The sequence below is a fragment of the Hydra vulgaris genome, chromosome 13, assembly GCF_038396675.1.
Source record: "Hydra vulgaris chromosome 13, alternate assembly HydraT2T_AEP".
NCBI classification, from domain to species: domain Eukaryota; kingdom Metazoa; phylum Cnidaria; class Hydrozoa; order Anthoathecata; family Hydridae; genus Hydra; species Hydra vulgaris.
This window is the reverse complement of record NC_088932.1, coordinates 23,932,501-23,951,295: the sequence shown is the minus strand read 5'-3', so window position 1 is coordinate 23,951,295 and position 18,795 is coordinate 23,932,501. Positions and strand designations below refer to the sequence as shown.

Genomic DNA, 18,795 nt, shown 5'->3' with positions numbered 1-18,795 from the left:
AATACATATATATAATAAGTGAAAATAACAAAAATAAAAATAAAGAATATATTTTTATAATAAAATAATAAATTTATATATGTATAAATAAAAATAGAAATAAAATATTAATTTTAAAAATTATATAAATATGATAAAAATAGTAGAAAAAAAGTAAAAAAAAAGTTTCAGGAATAAAAAAAACATGTCCCCGTAAACGCCGACTTGAGTATATATATATATATATATATATATATATATATATATATATATATATATATATATATATATATATATATATATATATATATATATATATATATATATATATGTATACATATATAATATATATATATATATATATATATATATATATATATTTATGTATTATATATATTATATACATTATATATAGTTATATATATATATATATATATATATATATATATATATATATATATATATCTATATACATATACATATATATACTATATACATATATATATATATATATATATATATATATATATATATATATATATATATATATATATATATATATATATATATATATGTAATGTATGTATGTATGTATATATATATATATATATATATATATATATATAGATATATATATATATATATATATATATATATATATATATATACTTCAAGTCGGCGTTTATAGGGACATGTTTTTTTTATTCCTGAAACTTTTTTTTTACTTTTTTCTACTATTTTTATCATATTTATATAATTTTTAAAATTAATATTTTATTTCTATCTTTATTTATACATATATAAATTTATTATTTTATTATAAAAATATATTCTTTATATTTATTTTTGTTATTTTCACTTATTATATATATATATTTTTTCATCTATTTACAAAAACGATTAATTACAATAATATAACCATATTTAAACCTTGTCATAACTCTCACCCTAAGCCTGACCTTAATATTGACCCTAATCAAACCCTCAGTCAATGTAGCAGCACTCCGTTGCGAGTTAGGCTATTTGATAGTCAATGTACTTTTCGCTCTTTATAAAAGTTGCTTACAAGGATAATTTTTTTACAAAAAAACGATGCTTATGGGGACAAAAAATTAACGGATACACAAAAATGTCCCTGATAATGCTAATGTCCCCATAAGTTTTTTTGTAAAATCTGTCCCTGTAAGTGATACTATAGATGTGTATATATATATATATATATATATATATATATATATATATATATATATATATATATATATATATATATATATACATATATATATACATATATACATATATATATATATATATATATATATATATATATATATATATATATATATATATATATATATATATACATACATACATATATATATATATATATATATATATATATATATATATATATATATGTATATATATATATATATATATATATATACATATATGTATATATATACATATATATATATATATATATATATATATATATATATATATATATATATATATATATATATTTATATATAGGTATATAGATAGAGATATAGATATATCTATATAGATAGATGAATAGAAAGATAAAGATAAAGTAAAAAACGAATAAATGTTTACTATTAAAATTTATATATATAATCTTGACATACTATTAATAGTATTATACAAATCAATTTAGTTTAGATATGCAATTTAAAATACACTACATATTGAAAAAAAGAAATTTTTTAATACTGCTTTATTTGATTTTATGTAGGGTGTAATTGTCACATATTTGGTTCATATAATGCTTCATGTGATATGGTCACAGGGCAATGTTATTGTAAACCTGGAGTAGTAGGGCAGACATGCTCTAAATGTGCGGTAAGTTATTAAAAAGTATAAAAAACGACATTGTTAGATTAATAGTGTGAAGTTAATAAAATCTTTGAACTTTAACTTTTCTTTATTTTAATTATTTTTTATATATTATTTTATTTAGCCCAATTATTTTGGTTTAAGTCCTAGTGGATGTAGTCCATGCAATTGTAATGCTTTTGGCTCCTCAGAACAACAATGCAACAATGCTGGTCAGTGTTCTTGTTTTACTGATGTTCAAGGACTGAAATGTGATAGATGCAAAGTTGGATACTTTGGTCTCCCAGCAAAACCATGTTCTCGTAAGTTTTTTTAATATAATTTTTTTTCTTGTATTTATTTTTTTAACTTGATTATTAATAATAATTTAAGTTACATTTTTGTTTATTTTCTTTTTTTTTTTTTTCATTTTCTCTTTATTATCATACAAATATCTTTTATACAAATGGGAGCTGGGAACTACATTAAAGAAATTCCTTTTTTCAGACTTTACATTCTAAAGTATAAAGCTTTATAGACTTTACTACTCTATGAAATAAAAATCAAAACCACTTTTTTATTACCTCTCCAAGACCCAGAAAGCCATTCTAGTCACCTTTTTTAACCATACAACTCTAAAATATTGATCTTGACAAACAAAGTTGCTGCAGGGTTAAACTATTTGGACGCAGTACCTCCATGAGCATAATAGGTTTTTAACTAATAACCTCTTGCTTATAAAGCAAGCTACTACATCAATACCACTCTTGCACATGAGTTCAACATTACATCACATGAGCTCACGATTGCATCACATAAGCTCACCATTACATCACATGAGCTCACCATTACATCACATGAGCTCATCATTACATCAAATGAGCTCACCATTACATCACATAAGCTCACCATTACTTCACATGAGCTCACCATTACTTTGTTTGTTTATTTTTTCTGTAGTTAAATAAATATTATTGGGTTCAGAAATAATTTTTTAAATTTATTATCAAGTACTAAAATATATTTATAGCTTGTGAATGTCATTTGGTTGGGACTATTCTTAATACTAACTGTGTAAATGATGTATCTGGGCAATGTTCCTGTAAACCAGGTGTTGAAGGCCGAGATTGTAGTCAATGCCAAAAACAATACTCTGACTTTGGAATTAATGGCTGTAAACGTATGTCTTAAAAAATAGATAAAATTTAAAAAATTTTTTTAAATATATTATAATAAAATTAAAATTGATTGTTTAAAAAGTTATTATATATTTATATATTTCTTTTAACTATTAAAAAAGAATGTCCACTTTGCACTCGAAAGCTTCAGTTATATGTTGACAGTGTTGATAATCAATTAGAAGATCTTGAAGAACAACTTGAGCTGACACAAAATCTAACAGATTTGCAAAGTGAGTTGAAATTAACTCAAGCTAAGAAACAGCAAGTAGAGGTATGTTTTCTTTTTGTGAAGTATGTAGAATTGTATGATTTTGCACGAAGAGTTCTATATTTATGAAATACTTATTAGTTTGATAATCATTATTTTCACGTCTTATTATATTTTCTGGGTGGATGGGGCTTATACTCATATAGAAATTAGATTTAAATATTGTTTTAAATTGTTTTAACATTTTTTTTTATAAAGGTTAGAATTTTTGTATAATTTTAAGTAAAGCCTATATTTTTAATTTTAAAAGTTTAAAAATAAAATATTTTCCAGATGGCTACCTAATAAATTTGATGTTTGAGATTTTTTATTTTTATAATGTTGAATTAAATATTTCAAACTGATTTCTTATTAATTAAATAAAATTACATTAAAGTTTTTTTAATGTACTTTTATTTATTTTTTTAAAACTTTTTAAACTAAGTTTAAAAGATTTTATTTTCTCAAAAGCAATTTTTTTAGCTCAGTTTATTTTAGAGAAGTGTGATTGTGATTTTGTTTAGAGAAGTGTGATTGTGATTTTGTTTAGAGAAGCGTGATTGTAATTTTGTTTAGAGAAGTGTGATTGTGATTTTGTTTAGAGAAGTGTGAATGTGATTTTGTTTAGAGAAGTTTGATTGTGATTTTGTTTAGAGAAGTGTGATTGTGATTTTGTTTAGAGAAGTGTGATTGTGATTTTGTTTAGAGAAGTGTGATTGTGATTTTGTTTAGAGAAGTGTGATTGTGATTTTGTTTAGAGAAGTGTGATTGTGATTATGTTTAGAGAAGTGTGATTGTGATTTTGTTTAGAGAAGTGTGATTGTGATTTTGTTTAGAGAAGCGTGATTGTGATTATGTTTAGAGAAGTGTGATTGTGATTTTGTTTAGAGAAGTGTGATTGTGATTTTGTTTAGAGAAGTGTATTGTGATTATGTTTAGAGAAGTGTGATTGTGATTTTGTTTAGAGAAGTGTGATTGTGATTTTGTTTAGAGAAGTGTGATTGTGATTATGTTTAGAGAAGTGTGATTGTGATTTTGTTTAGAGAAGTGTGATTGTGATTTTGTTTAGAGAAGTGTATTGTGATTTAAAATAAATGGTAGCAAAAAAGTTACTAATAACTCACTATCTATAACCATAAAACAGAATTTTTATTGCTTTTTATTTTGACTTTTCTTATGGCAAGTTTGTGCATTGCAGTATTTGGCTATAAAACTATGTGGAATACTTTTATTTAAAGTTTAGTTTCTGTGGCTCTACACTTGTATGGTTGGATGGGCTTACATAGTGGCATTTTTTTAAATTTAAATAAGTCATTGTGAAAGAGCAATTTTTTACAACCTGATACCATTCCTGTTGTTGACATTTTTTATTGTGATGCTACTTCTAGAAGGTCATACTCTCATGCATACATTACCCTCCAAGCTCCTATCCATACCCTCAATTAAATTGGGTTTTTAATATCAGAGTTTTGTGATTTTAAGTTTAAATCCCAGATAGATATAAATATAGTTACATTGTATTGTTTTTGTTTTTTAAGCTAAATGCAATATACTTTGAAAATCGACTTTTGCAAGGTCAGAAAGATTTTGCCGTATTGCACAACGATAAACTTATTCCTTGGAACATGAGACTTACTGATCTTCTTAATGAGGTAAAGTAGAAAGAAAAAAAAAAAGATTTAGCATATATATATATATATATATATTGTTTAAGTGACATCATTAATAATAAAATTACAAAAAAAAAATTATGTCATGTTTGGTTGTACATTATTTATATTATTTTATTGTGGTATTTTGGATAATATAAGCCATTATCAAACTGAAAAAACTGCAATACAAATTCCTTAAAACGAAAATGATGTCTTAGTGACATAACAGATTCAGGCTTGTTTAGTTTAACAAAAAATGTTTCTTGTTTCACAAACATAATACACCACATTTACAATCTAATTGATAAACACCTGGATAAATAATTGAATACAATATAGATTTAATGTGACATGAAATGTTGAGTAAAGAGTTACCATAGGGAAAAAATAATATATAACCAAACATGATGTAACTTTTATCATTTAAATTATATGTATATATATGTAAATTTATTATAATTTTAGATTAACAATGTTCAAACACAAGTTATAAAAATGAGGCAGATGACATTTGAAAGTTCCGAAAGAATGACTTCTATATACAATGCAGCTGTTCAAGGAGATAAAATGAGCAAAGGTAATTTAAACACTATAATCAATCATATCAAAAAAACATACATACATTCCTACATACATAAATACATACATACATACATACATACATACATACATACATACATACATACATACATACATACATACATACATACATACATACATACATACATGAATATACATATCGTTTTGTTTATTGATATTTTTACATTTAAAGAAAGTGATAGTTTTGCATCAGCTGTGTTTTCATACTTGGTCTACTTAAATTCACTTGCTTCTGATTTTGTAAGCAAAGCATATTCATACTCACAAAATGTTCCCACTTTTAATTTGGAAAGTTTTGAGAAAATTATTGATAGAGACCTAAAGTTATCGAATGATTTACTTACAAATATTACAATCATGGCAAAAGATGTAAGTTTTTATGTTTTTGTATTAATAAAAGTTTTTTAACTTCTTTTTTTAAGTTATTTTATTAACTTTATATTTATAAAACACTATGACTTGACTTTTATTCCAGTATGTTGCATACAATATTTTGTATATAACTTACTGAAAATATTAAAAGAAAAAATTTATTTAGGTTGCTCGCCATCAAACTCTTGCAAGAATATTTTTTTTGAATTTTGATCAAATTGTTTTGTTTTTCCAAAATAAACAAGATCAATGGTCAGCTTCATTAGGAAATTTTATTGAGCAAATAACAAACATTTATAACAAAGGAAAGCAAATTGAAATGTTGATGAATCAAACTCAAGTAATTTTATCCTAATTCGATTATTTATTACAAATTAAATTATTATTCATATTATAATTTTTTTTTCCAATTTTAATTTTTAGATTTAAAATTTTAATAGTAGTAAATATTAATAGTTACTAATATTTGGAAAAAAAAAAATTAATTATATAGTTACTATAAATAAACTGTTGATGTGAATAAATACTAATAAATAATTTTAGTTTTATATTATATTAGTATATATATATATATATATATATATATATATATATATATATATATATATATATATATATATATATATATATATATATATATATATATATATATATATATATATATATAATTGTAATTGTAATTGTTATATAAAACATATTTTAATTAATAGCAATATTTGATATTATTAGTAGATAATAAAAAATATATGAGACATATTTATATATTTAAAAAATATATGAGACATATTTTTTATTATCCACTAACAATATTATTATATTGTTAGTAGACAATAGACAAAATATATGTTCTTTTATACTATTTAAACTTGTCTAGAGTCTGCTGAATACACAAAAAGATTTCATTTTTTCAACTGTCACAGAACAAAGTAATATATCTCAATATTTATCTCAAACAGATGCTTTGTTTCAACAAGCTTACAGTGTGTATGAGGTAAATATTTTTCAGGTTTAATAATTTTGAAAAATAATCGATTATGAAGGGGAACATTTTAATAAGACATTAGGGACAAACTGGCAAATAAATGAAAAGAGGAAGACAAGGCAAAAGAATATAAAAGGTGCAATTGTTGATAAAATAATTTGGTAAATGTTAGAAAAACTTGAAAGATTTTATAAAATGTATACTATAGTTGAAAGATTTTATAAAATGTGCTCTTTAGTTGAGTTGCTAAAAGTTGTTTAACTGTAAAGTAAAAATAGTTTTATGATTTTACATTTTAGATTAAAAAAAACACAATTGTTATGGCCACATTCTGAAATGCTTTAAATTAATTTTTTTTTAATTATAGTTTTTAGATATTATCGATGCAATCGATAATATCTAAAATCTAATAAAATTTTTTTTGGTCCATAATTTCAAACTATTTATCATTATACTTCTGAAGAAATTGTTTTACTTTTCTTTATTAAAGTTGATTTTAATGATGATTCGATTACGCAAGTTTTTCTTAATTAGGCTAGTAATAAGGTATTGAGGTAATAATAAACCATTAATAAGGTATTAAGGTAATAATAAACTGCTAATATTAAGGCAATAATAGGTATTGGTGATAAGTATATATAATGAGAAGGCATTGATGTAATAAGGTATAAAGAGTCGTTTGAGTGGTGGTTTAAAAATCAATAACTAAAAGATAGAATGAAAATTATTAATATTAGTGTAATATTTTAGAAATACTCTTAAATTATTTAAAATGGCAGGTGGCATTTAATAACATTTAATAGCAAAACGGTGTTAAAGCTATTATATATTATATTATTATGATATACTATTTTCTCATTACATAATTTTTCTTTTTTTTTTAAATGTTAAAAATTACCTCCCCAAGACTGAGAGTATATGAGCCAAAACAGACGAGGAGGGTACTTAATTGTGGTTACACATTTACCTTACCAACAAAAAAAGAAAACAAAGAGAAACAAGTTGATAATGATAAACCTAGTAATAAATGATTACTACAAATAATTACTTATTACTAGGTTTTAAGAATTTTTCATGTTTATCAAAGTGTTAGTTTCATCTTCACTTATTTCTGATTTACATAAATAAAGTTACGCAGGTCTTTTAAAGATTTTTTATTTAGATTTTTAGGTTTCTTTTGAAATTGAGTTAAACATTTTTTTACTTTAAAAAAAGTTTTAATTCATTTGAAATATTAGAAGCAATAAATGATAAGTTTTTTAATTTTTATTAGTTGTTTAATTTTTTTAGATTTTTAGTAATTTCTTTTGATAATGTAATATTTTTTTAAGAATTAAAAAAAATAATACAAAATAGTAAATTGCAATTAAAAAAAAAAAAGAACTGAATACAACTGTTTTAAGTGAGCTTTATGGCTTCTTGTTATTTTTTGGAAATCTTCACTAAAAGAGTGTTACTAATATTTTACAACTTTAATTTACAACTTTTGAAATATTAGAGATAATTTTGAAATAATTAAAACCTTCCTTGATTTTTGAATAGATGCGACAAATATTAAACTTTATTTGATTTAAAATTTAATTTATTGTTACTTTTTATCACAAAAAATCTATACAAGTATATTTCATATATTTTTCATCTATTAACATTGTTAGACCATTATTAAAAAATCTAAACATTGTTAGACCATTATTAAAAAAAAAAAAATTCTATTTAAATCTAATGTTAACTAGGGGTTATTAAAGTCAATAAAGTAAATTGCAGTTTTTTGTAAAATTTAAAATCGCGTTACAAAAAAAGGGTAAATGGTATTTAAATAAATGTTCAAATATTGAAGTTAATGTTCTTGAAAGTTTTAAAATATGTCTAGCAACAAATCATGCCTCATTCTTTGAAAGAAATTTTTTTCTGTGCATACAATTTTAATAAGACATAAATGTTAATTAATAAATTAAAAAACTCAAGATTTAATAAAACAAACAAAAGATTTAATAAAGATATAACATGACCAAAAAAGAGTATAGATTTTTGAATTATCCTTGCGTTTGGTATTAGAATAATTTATGGCACTGCACAGTGATTTAGAAACACTTAAAATTTGGCCAAAATATAGTTTTTTGAGTAGCGAAATTTAAACAATGTTATTAGCTAACTATTTTCTACAGTTTCTTATATTTTTAAAGGTATAAAAAAATAAGTACTGAAACAATAGATAATATTGTTAATTTTGTTTAAAAATGACCAAAAACAGCTCTATCGTTAAAATTTTATCATTTTTAAAACTTAATTTTCACCCTAAACACAAAACCTTTCATTTTAATTTTCATTGCATACAAAGATAATAGATAAATTGATCTTAATTTATAAAAAAATGTAAATATGTATTGATACATCTTATAAAAAATGCATTTAAAAAAAGCAATTTTTATGAGTTTAAACTGATTTTTATAGTGCTAGGACTTTTTATCTTAGACTTCCTTCGCGAAACCAATTCTTTTTTTAAAGAGAGTTTGTATCATTTTGTTAGAAACTAAAAAAGTTAGCTGCCCCAACTTGTCCCATTTTGAAATAATGTGGTTTTAAAAAGCTCATTTTCACAATTTTTGCCGACCTCAATCTAAAAGATTGAGGTCGGCAATAATTTGCCGACCTCAATCTTTTAGAGGTCGGCATCAGGTCGGCAAAAATTATTTAATACAAAGGTCTTACAATAAAACATAGAAACGAGGTCGGCAATTTTTTACTGACCTCAAGCACTTTTAGGTCGGCAGTTAGGTCAGCAGTTAGGTCAGCATTGCCGAATACCGACCCTAATTCTGAGGGTTATATATATATATATATATATATATATATATATATATATATATATATATAAAACCACAATGAAACGTAAAACCACATTATTTCAAAATGGGGCAAATTGGGGCAGGTAACTTTTTTAGTTTCTAACAGAATGATGCAAAGATGTCTTTAAAAAAAGAATTGGTTTTGCAAAGGAAGTCTAAGATAAAAAGTCCTAGCACTATAAAAATCAGTTTAAACTCATAAAAATTGCTTTTTTTAAATGCATTTTTTATAAGATGTATCAATACATATTTACATTTTTTTATAAATTAAGATAAATTTATCCATTATCTTTGTATACAATGAAAATTAAAATGAAAGGTTTTGTGTTTAGGGAGAAAATTAAGTTTTAATAATGATAAAATTTTAACAATAAAAAAGAACTGTTTTTGATCATTTTCGAACAAAAATTAACAATTAAATCTATCATTTCAGTACTTATTTTTTTATACCATTAGAAATATAAGAAATTGTAGAAAGTAGTAAAATTGTTTAAATTTTGCTACTCAAAAAACTTTTGGCCAAATTTCAAGTATTACTAAATCACTGTGCACTGGGATCAATAATATTTTTTTATGAAAAAGACAAGCTTTATCTATTTAAATATACTTTTAGTTAATTTAATTTGTTTGATAATTTGTTGTTATTCTCATAAACAAAAAATTGTTATAATCAATTGGTCCACGCATAACTTCCTTAAATAGTTAACTATCTTTGCACACCCAGTTGGTACTAGATTTATTTTCTATTTTTCAACCAGAATTCAAGTTTAGCTAAGATTTAAGTTTAATTTACCATTTAATTGAAACAAACTGTACTGTTTATATAACTGCAGAGGTAGATTTGAATGAAGTTCTGAAGATAAAAATAGAATAGACATCTAATATATAAAATCAATATTACATTTAATAAAAGACAACAAATATTAAAAAAAATAAATATAAACATGCCAAAGTAGATTAAAAAATCTTTATAAATCAAAGATCTTACATTTTATTCTAAGATATAAGATATTTTTATTGTAATTTTATACTTTTTTTTTTTAATATTTTTTTAACATTCAAATTAAGTTCTTTTTTTACACTCCTTTAACAATAACTTATACAGCTTTAACACTATTCCTAACACGATATGCAAAACAGAAGGCATTACATCTAAAGTTGTTATGGGAGAAATAGTTGAACTATAAAACTTATCTAGAGCTTTTAAGTTTCCATCATACCTATCTTTATTTATTTCTCATTGTATGTTTTTCTGAAGATTGTATTATTCTCCTTGGAATATTAAAATTAGCAGGTGCGTGAGACAGAAAAACAGTTTCTTAGAGAATTCAATTCAACTAGATCTGTAGAACTAGGGAACCTTGCAGCTGAACCCTGGTATTCCAAAACATGAAATAAAAATCTTGATGAAAAAAAAATCTTCACCCAAGAACAATCTAATTTTTTTGTCTTTTAGTTTAAAATCTGATTTTTTTTAATGTCATTGGTAAAATGCCCAAGAATTAAGGCAATATTCTCATGACAGTTGAAACCCTGATACATACAAAATAAATAAACATCATATGCTAATCTTAATGATTTAAAATTGATAACTTCAAAATGGAATTTCAAATGCTTTCCACTCTTATCCCTAGCAAAAAGGAGCCATACCTCTTTACGAAAACCAACATCAGAGTTGAGATGGTTCTGAAGGTGATTCATTCACAGGTTGAAAAAGCGTCATGGACTTTACAATAATATGTTCTTTATTGATATGTATTGCTTGCATTGCTGGTTCTTATCTTGGACTCAGATGGAACTAATATACCAATATTACAAAGACTACATTTAAGTCTTCTGAATTCAGCGATGAGCATCCTTAATTGACTCTGCAGCTCTATAGCATTAGTAACACTTAACTGCACAAATAAACTTAACTTATTTGCAACAACACATTGAAATGTTTCTTTTTATTGGCGTGTTAACTTTAGACACATTTTATCAAACTCATCATTATTAGGTTAATTGACAAAAGAAAGCTCATAAAATTAAATAAAGCGCTTATATTAAAGACTGTCATTAAAATAAAAATGACATGTAGTGATCTTATCTGCTTTAATTAATTGCTTAACAAAAGGAAAGTTACACTTATCTTCCCAACCTTTTACCCATTCAATGTTTCAAAATCTTTCTCACAGATGAATGTATTGTTTCAAAATCTCCCTCACAGATGAATGTATTGTTTCAAAATCTCCCTCACAGATGAATGCATTGTTTCAATATCTCCCTCACAAATGAATGTATTGTTTCAAAATCTCCTTCACAGATGAATACATAGTTATTAAAATCAAAATTTAGTGTAACTGTTAACTTGGTACTCTAAAATTTGACTTACCATTAAATGTTTAGTTAACACACTGATTGTTTAGGTTACACACTGAATCTTCAGTTTACACATTAAATGTTTAGTTTTATACTTTTCTTTTTTTTTAAACATCTTCGCTTCCAACAAGGCTGCAAGCAGCCACGCAGCCAATAATTAAAGTTGGAAGTTACTGAAAGAGAAAAGATGAAGATTGTAGAGCAAGATAACAATTGACGGGCAACTTAAAGGATTGCAAATTATATGAACCAGTGAAACAAGATGAAGGAAGCGAATTCCAAAGACCCGATGTTCCAGGAAAAAAACTAGACAAATAAGCATTTTTGGAGCACTTAGGAACAGCCGCAGAGAAAGGATGAGACTTAATTGAATAACGAGTAACACGAGAATGAATTTTAATAGATGGCACAAGAGACGCTAGCTTTTTAGAGCAGTGCCCATTATAGTATTTGTAGAAAAGAAAAAGAGAAGCAACATTATGTCGATGTGATAATGGTTGGAGGTTGGCTGCAAGAGCAGGTCCAACTATGTTAACAATGCGTTTTTGCACCTTGTCTAAAAGAGAAAGGGCATTGTTAGAAGATCCGCCCCAGATATGGCAACAGTATTCCATACAAGGTCAGATTTGAGATTTATAGAGATAGAGAATAGAATCCGAAGTAAGAAAGTGACAAGCTTGATAAAGAGATGCAACCTTAGCAGATGCTAATTTTGCAACTGATTTGATATATGGCTTCCAAGAAAGATCAGGTGTAAGAGTTATTCCTAGAAGATGAAGAGTAGATGACTCATCGAGTACATCACCATTCAAAAATATAGGAAGATCTAAATTATTGCAAAAACGATTGGCTGAAAAAAATTGAGTTTTATCTGTATTGAAGTTCACCAGCAACTGTGAGCCCCATACTGTAGCAGAAGTGAGATCCTTTTCAAGCTCAAATGCCCCCTCCAAGCAATCAGAGAGTGTTGGTTTCTTATCACGACAAGAATAAATGGTAGTATCATCAGCTAACAATGCCACCTTAGATGTGAGAATATCTGGAAGAACGTTGATGTAAATTAAAAAGAGTATAGGACTAAGGATAGAACCTTGTTGAACCCCTGAAGTTACAGAATAAGAAGAAGCCTGCTGTTCATCAAGGACAACTTTTATGCTACGATTGGAAAGGAAGGATTCAATAATCTTAAAGATGTTGCCAGATACACCATAAAAAGAAAGCTTATGGAGAAGACCAGCATGCCAAACTTTATCAAAAGCTTTTGAAATGTCAAGAGCGATGGCCTTAACCTCTCCACCTTTTATCTAATGCACGATAAAACTTATCAGCTATTACTGTTAGTAAATCAGCTGTAGAACGAGAAGATTGAAATCCATATTGATGGTCAGAAAGTAAGTTATTAGATTCAAGATGAGAGATTAAGTGTTTGTTAATTAAAGGTTCAAAAGCCTTGCTTATGATATGAAGAAGACTAATGGGTCGATAGTTAGACGAATCAGATCGCTCTCCAGAATTTTTGAAGACGGGGATAACGGATGCCGCTTTCCAGCAGGCTGGAAAACAAGACTCTGATAAGCACTTGTTAAATAATTTTGAGAGTATAGACGACAGCTCCGGAGAACATTTCTGCAAGACAATAACAGGTATGTCGTCTGGGCCACAAGCTGTAGAAGAGTCTAGGCAGGAAATCACTTTAGATACAGAAGCTCGAGTGATACAAACGTCAAGCAATGGATCAATCTGTTTGTTGGCAATATCAGGTAGAAAGCAACTAGTGGAATCAAGAGATGATATTGATGAAAAGTTTTTAGCAAACAGTTCAGCTTTGTCTTTAGGTGAGGTGACAAAGTCTGAACCATACAAGAGAGCTGGAATTAAAGATTTGCCCTTATTATTGATACTATTAAAGATTCTCCAGAAGTCACGAGAGCCTAATTTTTGAGATGAGATGCGAGATTTTATGACCTGAGAATAGCGGGCTTTGGCGTTGGACAAAACCTTTTTACAATGGTTTCTAGCAGTAATAAACAGACGTCTGTTTTCTGGAGATTTGTTTTGCTGATAAATATGGAAGTAACGGTTTTGATTGGCAATCGCAGCAGCACAGTGTGAGGAAAACCATGGAGGAGAGTGAGGCTTGACCTGGAATCATCGAGAGGGAACAAAAGTTTCTATGCCAGCCTGAATCCACAAAGTTATGTAAGATGCGCATTTGTCGACAGGAAGACAAAAGATTTCTACCCAATGGCCATCACGAAGAAAATCACGGAAAGAATCCCAGTCAGCTTTAAGGTAGTTGTAAGAGGTACGGTAATAGGGGGATTCAGGTGATGAAGAAGAATGAGATATTAGTTTTAGAGAGATCAAACTGTGATCAGAAGCACCTAAGCGTGAATGTGATATTAGTTTTAGAGAGATCAAACTGTGATCAGAAGCACCTAAGCGTGAATGTGGAGAAACTGAGCACTGACTAGGATCAAAAACAAGACATAAGTCGAGTAGAGAAGGTAGATGATTCGGGTTGTCAGGAAAGCGAGTTGGAAAGTTGACTATTTGAGTTAGAGATTGAGAAAGGCAAAAGTTGTGGGCTTTAATTCCTACAGAGTCACTGACACTAGAGCCAAGCCATTCAGTGCGGTGAGCACAGACTTACGAATGCAAATGCCCAGGCCAAGCATGTGACTATTGGAGTCTTTATGAATTAAAGGAAGAGAACCATCAACACTAAGATCACAAGATGAGACAGCTGAACTCAAATTAGTCTCACAAAGAGCAATTAGGTCTGGTGAACTTTGCAAGAGATAAGACTCAACAGAAGAAAAGTTACTTCGAAGACCACAAATATTAGTGAATGATAGGTTTAGAGAACTTGGTGATGATGGTTTTTTGTGTTTTATAGTTTTTGGTACTTAATTCATTTTAAAATTAGATTGAAGAACTTGACTCAAAGCATAGATAGTACTCAGAACGCTGTTTAATAGCCCAAGCAATTGCCTCATTACTACTAATAAACCCTAAGCCGTAACAAAGAGCTCCAAATGTGGCCTCCGCAATGCACACCAAAAGTACAAACAGGGACACCATTGATGTGTAACATAGCACTGTTAATACTTTGATATTTTTCCGCTGTTGATGGAGTCAGCCTCTCTGAGAGCTACCATAGAGTTCGGGAAATCTGACTACCAGCCGGCCTCAGAACCATAAAACTGAGTTTTAGAGCTATACCCTCATTAGGAGATAATAGAATGAGTTGCCTAGTCATAATAACAGAGACACAAGCAAAACCCATGCATTGAGTCAAGAAGATCCAGCATTCAACATCCTAAACTGGAAACAATGTATTAAAAATGCATCTGCGCCAGCCTAATAGATGAAGAATGGGTGCGAAGCTGGTCAGCAGATTGAATCTGTACAGTAGCCGGGTGCAATTTTACATCTGCCCAAGATGAGTATTTTTATCGACACCATCTCTAGCCTTTACTCAACCAAGAGCCTTATCCTACAAGGTAGCAGGACATGAAGCAGATTGTACTGGGTTTCATGTTACTAGTAGCATGATAACCTGACCTGACAAAAATATATTCATGTTATACATTTAAACTTATATACATATTATACATTTAAACGTGTTCTCCTGGATTACTAGTATCAAATTTGGTCCAAATTATTAGTATCAAACATTTTATTTATTTATCCATAATAAAATTTAAAAAAATTGTAATAGCAATATTTTACCACCATTTTAACAATGTCAATACTTGCTTTCTACTTGCTATGAATATGTTTAGAAAACCTTTATGCAAACGCAGCGAATCACTGGGAGTATTGAGGTGATGTTTATGCAATACAACCCTCAAAATAGCATGGTTCGTGTTAATGTTCTTAGAGGATATCAACTTGTTGCTCGAGATTACCCATCAATGACATCAAATCCATTTTTTACATTGAAGATATCTCCTAGCTGGTGGGACCAAGGAACATTAGAGTCTGCTCCTAAGCAAGGTTTGATTATATTTTTAACATTTTTAGTAATATTTTATATCTAATGTTCAAAGTTCTTGCCCCAAAACTTCACCAAAAGTTTTAGTTTTCACAAAATATATAATCATTTTAATAAGAGAATTTATTTTAATTTTTGTTTTTGTTTTGTTTGTTATTTCACCTCCCCAAGGCCCAGAAGGCCACTACAGATGAGGAGGCTACTTAATTGTGGTTATAACCCTCTCTCAACTCTATAACTCCGAAACACGAACCTTGACGAACAAGGCCGCTGCGCGGAGAAACAAGTTGATTTATTAGCAAGGAGAAACAATTTTGCTTTATTAGCAAGCTTTTTGGGAAAATACAAACTTTTGAATAAACTTTTGATTTGAGAAAATAGTTTATCTGGAAAAATCAGAAAAAATTGATCAAATAAGGCATAGTTTGTTTAAAATTTACAACATCAAGTTGAGTAATATACGCATTTGTAGCAATATGTATTGTATCATTAAGAATTTATTAATTGTACAAAATATATAAAAAATTTTAAATCAAGATGAGTATTTATAAAAGCAATGTTTTTTTTATTTATTCATTTCAATTATTATGTTATTGAGGATGTAACGGGTGATGCGGAAGTTATCGGACAAATCCTAATTTCATTATTTGAGCATAATAATTAGTTGTTGTGGTTTTATGCGTAGGCATAAATGTTCTATAAAATATAAACTTTATTATTTGAAACACAATTATTTAAAATGAGGTTAAATGCAGCTGAACGAGAATCTTTTCGAAAGCGGCTAAAAATGTTTTTTGTAAATAATCCTAATATTAAAAAAAAAAAATCGTAAATCATTTTGAAAAGGAAGGATTTGCTCGAAGTACAATATATGATAACCTAAAAAGACTTGAAAATGTTCAATCGTTTTCTGATAAAAAGCACCCTGGTCGTCCGTCATCCTGGACTAGAGAAAAGAAAGCCGAATTAACGAGACTTGTCAACAATCAAAAAGGGGTCAGTCAGATAAAAATAGGTATTAAATTCGGTGTAAATCAATCGACAATTGGTCGTCAGTTAAAAAAAAAAGAATATTAAATATAGAAAACGTGAAAAGACTCCAAAATACACAATAGAACAACAAATAAAGGCAAAGAAAAGAAGCAGGAAACTAGTTAACCAACTCTATAACACAAAATCGCTTCTAGTCATCGATGACGGAAAAAACTTTTGTTTTGCAGGGGACAACATGCCTGGAAATTCTGGATACTACACAAACAACAAAAAGACATGCCCAGAAAGTGTTCGTTTTATAGGAAAAGAGAAATTTCCAAAAAAATTATTAATGTGGATAGCCATATCTGACCGTGGTATGTCCGAGCCATTGTTTCGCACTTCCAAGGCTGTAGCAATCAATTCATCAATCTATATTAATGAATGTTTAGAAAAACAACTTCTTCCATTTATTCACAAGTATCATGGAGACTTTAACTATTTATTTTGGCCAGATTTAGCAAGTTCTCATTATTCTAAAGATTCTCTAAATTTGATGGACCAATATGTCTATAACGTTGATAAAGAATCCAATCCCCCAAATGTGCCTCAAGTTCGACCAATTGAAAATTTTCAGGGCATTTGGCACAGAAGGTTTATGAGGGAGATTGGCAAGCTTCAACAGAGCAAGTTTTGATTGATCGCATTATCGACCTCAAACACTTTAGGTTAGCAGTTAGGTCAGCATTACCAAATGCGTACCCTAGTACCTGATGTATATATATATATATATACATATGTACATATATATATATATATATATATATATATATATATATATATATACATATATATATATATATATATATATATATATATATATATATATATATATATATATATATATATATATATATACACACATATATATATATATATATTTATATATATATATATATATATATATATATATATATATATATATGTATATATATATATTTCAGTGTTTTTTTTCCGCCTTTTTATGATAATATGAAATAATATGATTATGCTAGAATTATTTTTATCTTTGGCAATAAAGTATCTACGAAATTTTTTATTTTTTCCATTTATTGGCCACTTTTAGTTTTTAAACACAGCTAGATCTCAGTATAAACCTAATTCTTTCCTGTTATAAAATTGAGACAGTTGATTAAAAATAAAAATTCTCCCTAGTTTGCATACTTCTGCGCCATGAAAAGCACCCATGGTGACATCAAGTATTTCTCTTTTTTTCTTAATGGTGATTCTTATCATCATTATGTACAGCTTTTAAAGATAAAGAAGAAAAAATGTAGAATATGGGAAGAAAAGATTGCTACCCCATGCCAAACCCCAGTTGATATAACGGCACCCCTTTGCAGCAGCAGACTATAAGATGGTCAATGTATGTACTGAAAGCCCTGACAGCAGGCTATTTCAGTGTTATGTCACAGGACTTATCTAAATATGCATTTATTGTTGTGTATATATATATTTATATGTATATATATATATATATATATATATATATATATATATATATATATATATATATTTATAAATATATATATATATATATATATATATATTTATATATATATATATATATATATATATATATATATATATATATATATATATGTATATATATATATATATATATATATATATATTTATATATATATATATATATATATACATACATAAATATATTTACAGAGACCGTTTTTGATAGTGTCAACC

At 26.9% G+C, this 18,795-nt stretch overlaps 1 protein-coding gene across 1 annotated transcript in view; it reads left to right on the top strand.

The window, feature by feature from the left end:
• LOC100197510 (laminin subunit alpha-1) overlaps positions 1–18,795 on the top strand; it is a 119,733-nt gene that overhangs the window by 50,029 nt on the left and 50,909 nt on the right. Inside the window, exons 19-28 of the mRNA XM_065815339.1 lie at positions 1,739–1,845; positions 1,964–2,141; positions 2,849–2,998; positions 3,119–3,270; positions 4,785–4,898; positions 5,364–5,475; positions 5,671–5,867; positions 6,037–6,210; positions 6,745–6,861; positions 15,848–16,061. Coding sequence (XP_065671411.1) covers positions 1,739–1,845; positions 1,964–2,141; positions 2,849–2,998; positions 3,119–3,270; positions 4,785–4,898; positions 5,364–5,475; positions 5,671–5,867; positions 6,037–6,210; positions 6,745–6,861; positions 15,848–16,061 — 1,515 coding nt within the window. The remainder of the gene's footprint in view (positions 1–1,738; positions 1,846–1,963; positions 2,142–2,848; positions 2,999–3,118; positions 3,271–4,784; positions 4,899–5,363; positions 5,476–5,670; positions 5,868–6,036; positions 6,211–6,744; positions 6,862–15,847; positions 16,062–18,795) is intronic.